Source organism: Chiloscyllium plagiosum, chromosome 11 (genome assembly GCF_004010195.1).
Source record: "Chiloscyllium plagiosum isolate BGI_BamShark_2017 chromosome 11, ASM401019v2, whole genome shotgun sequence".
Classification (NCBI taxonomy): Eukaryota; Metazoa; Chordata; class Chondrichthyes; order Orectolobiformes; family Hemiscylliidae; genus Chiloscyllium; species Chiloscyllium plagiosum.
Window position 1 is genome coordinate 10992974 of NC_057720.1, and position 4655 is coordinate 10997628.

Consider the following 4655-nt stretch of genomic DNA (forward strand, 5'->3'; position numbering starts at 1 on the left):
TTCATGATCATTGTTAAAGTCTTCATTCCAGATTTTCAAAACAAAATTAATTCCATCATCTGCTGTGGCAGGATTCAAACCCAGGACATTACCCCAGGTCTCTGAAGTAAGAGTCCAGCGATAATACCACTTAGCCATCACTTTCTCAATTGAGGAATTCAATATGATATCCTATGAATGCGGCACGGTGGCACAGTGGTTAGCACTGCTGCCTCACAGCGCCAGAGACCCGGGTTCAGTTCCCGCCTCAGGTGACTGACTGTGTGGAGTTTGCACGTTCTCCCCGTGTCTGCGTGAGTTTCCTCCGGGTGCTCCGGTTTCCTCCCACAGTCCAAAGATGTGCAGGTTAGATGAATTGCCCGTAGTGTTAGGTGAAGGGGTAAATGTAAGGGAATGGGTCTGGGTGGGTTGCACTTTGGGAGGTCGGTATGGACTTGTTGGGCCAAAGGGCCTGTTTCCACACTGTAAGTAATCTAAACAAGGTGCAGGGTTATGGGGAACAGGCATGAGAACAGCAAAGGTCATGCAAAGCGTTCAGAGAGCTGGTGCTAACTCGATGGGCTGAATGGCCTCCTTCTGTACTGTACTCTCCACAGATGCTGAGTGACTGTAAGTTTTGGAATGTGTTTGATTCCCGTCTCATTTACCCAGTTCAATAGAAAAAGCATCACAAAGGGGTAGAAGGTCCCAGGGAAATACGGTCCACGAATATGGAGCTTTTCAGGAGAGTTTGGAACTACATTCTGTGAGGTGTGACGCCCCACCTGAATTCTGGACCGCTTTTCGAAATGCATGGTCAGGGAAAGCAAAAAGAGAGCAGTGTAACCGCCAAGCCCGAGTGAGTCACATCACCCTCAAGTGGAATGAAAGAGAAACAATTTCAAAACAAGGGGGTGGGAATTCCTTCACTGAAGGAAGGAGAATGATTTGGCGTTTAGGGATGAAAGCCAGGAGAGAGCATGGAGATCCATTTCTGGCTTTGATCTCATGTTCACCTGCAGCAGTGACAAGGGCCAAGAACCCATCCTGTATAGACAAACTAACAGAGGAGGCCAGGTATAAATATCAGTTTTCATTAAAGTGTTGACAAAATTAACTTGGTCACTGAAAACAAAAAAACTGCTGGAGATCACAGCAGGTCAGGCAGCATCCATGGAGAGAGAGAGAGAGAGCAAGCTAACATTTCGAGTCTAGATGGCTCTGATGAAAAGTCATTTAGATTCAAAAAGTTAGCTTCCTGTCGGCCCTGGATGCTTCCTGGCCTGCTATGATCTCTAGCATTCTTTGTTTTCAGTACAGATTCCAGCATCCACAGTATTTTGCTCCTAAGTTGATAGTCTCTTGGTAGCGAAGAAGTTGACTTTTGCTTAAAAATGAGACATGATGTAGAATCTTTTCATTTTGTACACACCAGGATAGATTCAAGAATCCCAAAATTTGAAGGAAGTCAACATTCGTACTGCATGAGATGGAGTTGCTGAATGGTAGATGGTATCAACTAGCATATCCCTTTAGCTGTTTGCAACAGGATGTACTCAACTGACTATACTCAACTAGCCTGTGCTTGCAAAACTTTAAAAAGGTGTCCAACTCTAAGTGTGATACGTGATTGGGCAATACTTACTTAACAATCCCAACTTTGCCAAGAATTGAACGATCAACCAATTTAAAATTATCACTTGGGCTCCCAATGTGACTGACTTGCATCTGCCAGAAACTATATATATTCATAGTCTGGGCCCAGTCCTTTGCAGTTGAAAGAAATTTGCCCTGGCTTTGCTCTGTTCAGTTAAATAAAGCTTAAGGGGACACTGTGCCCTGATGCATTTCCCAAGGCGTGCACATGACCAGTTAGTGTTGACTTGCATTCTGATTTTAATCTAATACAACCTTTGAGGTAATGGTGCATTTGGAATGGCAATGGCTTGACCATTCGGTGTTCCTTCCAACCCCAATTTCTGATATGAAGTATAAATCTCAGTATAAATTGTTGTTCCCTTTGAACGTTTGTATACTTGCTTTGGCCCTGAACCCAAGAATGAAATGTTTCAACAGAATGTATCTCATAGCTCCAAAACTTGAAATATATTTTGGATAAACAGGAAACTACATTGAAGATCATTGAATTTAGCATCTATTCCATGAGTGAAGAAGGTCTATACAATGTAGTTTCTGATTTATTCATTGGGGAGATAATTTTATTCCCCACCTCCCCTTAGTAAATAAGTCAATGTTGCCATATTTACTAAATCATGTATAACATGAGATTAAGCCTGATATTGTCCAGCTCAAAGGTTGCTTAGTGACAGCTGAATAACTGCTTAACTCTACTGGCCATACGTTGTATGATAGGAGAAGCAATGTACTGTTGTTTACAGGCCTTGGTAACAGCTGTGGAAGAAGATGCATCAGTAATATCAGCAGACCTTGACCAGCTCAAAGCCAAAGCTGAACAGCAGAAGGACATTGATATGCTTTATGAAACACAGGTAACGAAAATTTACACAGCTGAAAATAGCAGCATGTTTGAACACAACCCAGACTCTAAACCAGAAATAAATTTGGAGATTTACAATTTCTGAACTCCACAAAGATGCGTACTTAGCTTAAAAGAAGAGAGACATAGTCATTGCAGGTCAGTCATCTCAGCCTCAAGGTAACTCTACAGGAGCTCCTAAGGTCAGTGTCCCAGGCCCAACCATCTTCAGCTGCTTCATCAATGATTTTCTTTCTATCGTAAGGTCAGAAGTCGAGGTGTTCACTGCTGATTGGTGCTGAACATTTTGCATTCATGTCGACTCAGATATTGAAGCAGTCCATTCCCATATGCATCAAGGCCTTGGAATCATAAGTGGCTAGTAACATTCATGATACACAAGGTGATGACCATCTCCAGCAAGAGAGAATCTAATCATTTCCCTTTGGTGTTGCATGGCATTACCATCACTGAATTCTCCACTGCCAACATCCTGGAGGTTATCATTGTCCAGAAACTCAACTGGACTCACCACATAAACACAATGGCCACAAAAACAGATCAGAGGCTAGAAATACTGCAGCAAGTAACTCACCTTCTGACTTCCCAGAGTCTGTCCATCATCTTTGAGGCACACATGGGGAATGCTCCTCACTTGCTTGGATTGGTGCAGCTTCAACAGTATTCAAGAAGCTTGACACCATCCAGGACAAAGCAGCCCACTTAGTTGGTACTACACAAGCAGCCACTCCCTGCACCACTAATGCTCAGTGGCAGCAGTGTGCACTATCTCCAAGATTCACTGCAGAAATTGACCTAAGATCCTCAGACCGCATCTTCCAAACTCACAACAATTTCCATCTAGAAGGACAAGGGCAGCAGATATATAGGAACATTACCACCTGCAATTTCCCCATCAAGCCACTCACCAACCTGATTTGAAAATATATAGCCGTTTCTTCACTGTTGCTTGGTCAAAATCCTGGAATTCCCTCCCTAAGGCATTGTGGGCCAACCCATAACAGGTGGACTGCAGCGGTTCAAGAAGGCAGCTCACCCCCACCTTCTCAAGGGACAACTAGAGACGGGCCATAAATGCTGACCCAGTCAGTGACACCCACATCCCACAAGTGAATTTTAAAAAGTTGTAACATGACTTGCCAACTTTCATGTTCAATGCCCTGACTAATGAAGGCAAGTTGTATGCCTCCTTTGCCACCTTATTCAATTGTATTGCCATTTTCACCGAGCTATGGACTTGGACCCCAATATCGCACTGTGTATCAATGCTCCTAACTAGCAGTTAGCTACCTGACACTTGACTCCTCATCCTTTATCGGAAGTTTAATCAGTCACTGACCATATCCAAGCCTTTAGATGGGTCTTGAAGGCTGCCCTTGATTTCTGTTTTGAGAACTCCAGCCACAAGTTATTCCCCTTGACTTGACTGGGGACTGATGATAACCATGACAAGCTCCTTTTTCTGTCTGCACTGAAAGGGCAGGCAATACTGCAGCACCACGAGCTTGGTACCACTGTCTGACGGGTCAAAATGCAGAAAGATAAGACAATGCAGTGATACTGTGAGCACCAAAATAAGCTCAGTGTGAGGAAGTGCTGTAATAGCAAGTGAACAGACTGGAGATGAGCCTGGCCCAGTCCATGAGGTACGGGTGTGGCCCTGAATACACAGTATCCTTGCAGCAGCACGTGTCAATGTTGCTATCTGGGTAGGGAGACTGCTTGTGACCATTGTCTGTGGAGTGTGCCCTGAGATGTTGCTGCCTATCTCCCATGTCCTTTGGAGCAAGCAGCGAGTTGAGGTCACCAGGTACCCCCGCCTCTGACTTCCATATCGGGAATTCTCAGCTTCTTTGGTAAGATAGGAAGCTTAATATTAATGAGGTGAGTGGTGTTGTTAATAAGGCATTTAAAAAGCTATAAACCCCCTTAAGTGGTAATTCAATGCTGTCAAGGGAAAAATTCACCTCTTGGCAAATGTATAAACAGTTGAGCAAATTGCTCCCAACTTCGAGATAGCCCTCGCTGGAATTCTCGCAAGGTTGTGATAAAACATCCTGCCACAGTGGCACAGTGGTTAGCACTGCTGCCTCACAGCGCCAGAGACCCGGGTTCAATTCCCGACTCAGGCGACTAACTGTGTGGATTGCACATTCTC

At 44.3% G+C, this 4655-nt stretch overlaps 1 protein-coding gene across 1 annotated transcript in view; it reads left to right on the forward strand.

Moving 5' to 3' along the window:
• LOC122554704 (protein BCAP-like) overlaps positions 1-4655 on the forward strand; it is a 77497-nt gene that overhangs the window by 42568 nt on the left and 30274 nt on the right. Inside the window, exon 14 of the mRNA XM_043700080.1 lies at positions 2353-2489. Coding sequence (XP_043556015.1) covers positions 2353-2489 — 137 coding nt within the window. The remainder of the gene's footprint in view (positions 1-2352; positions 2490-4655) is intronic.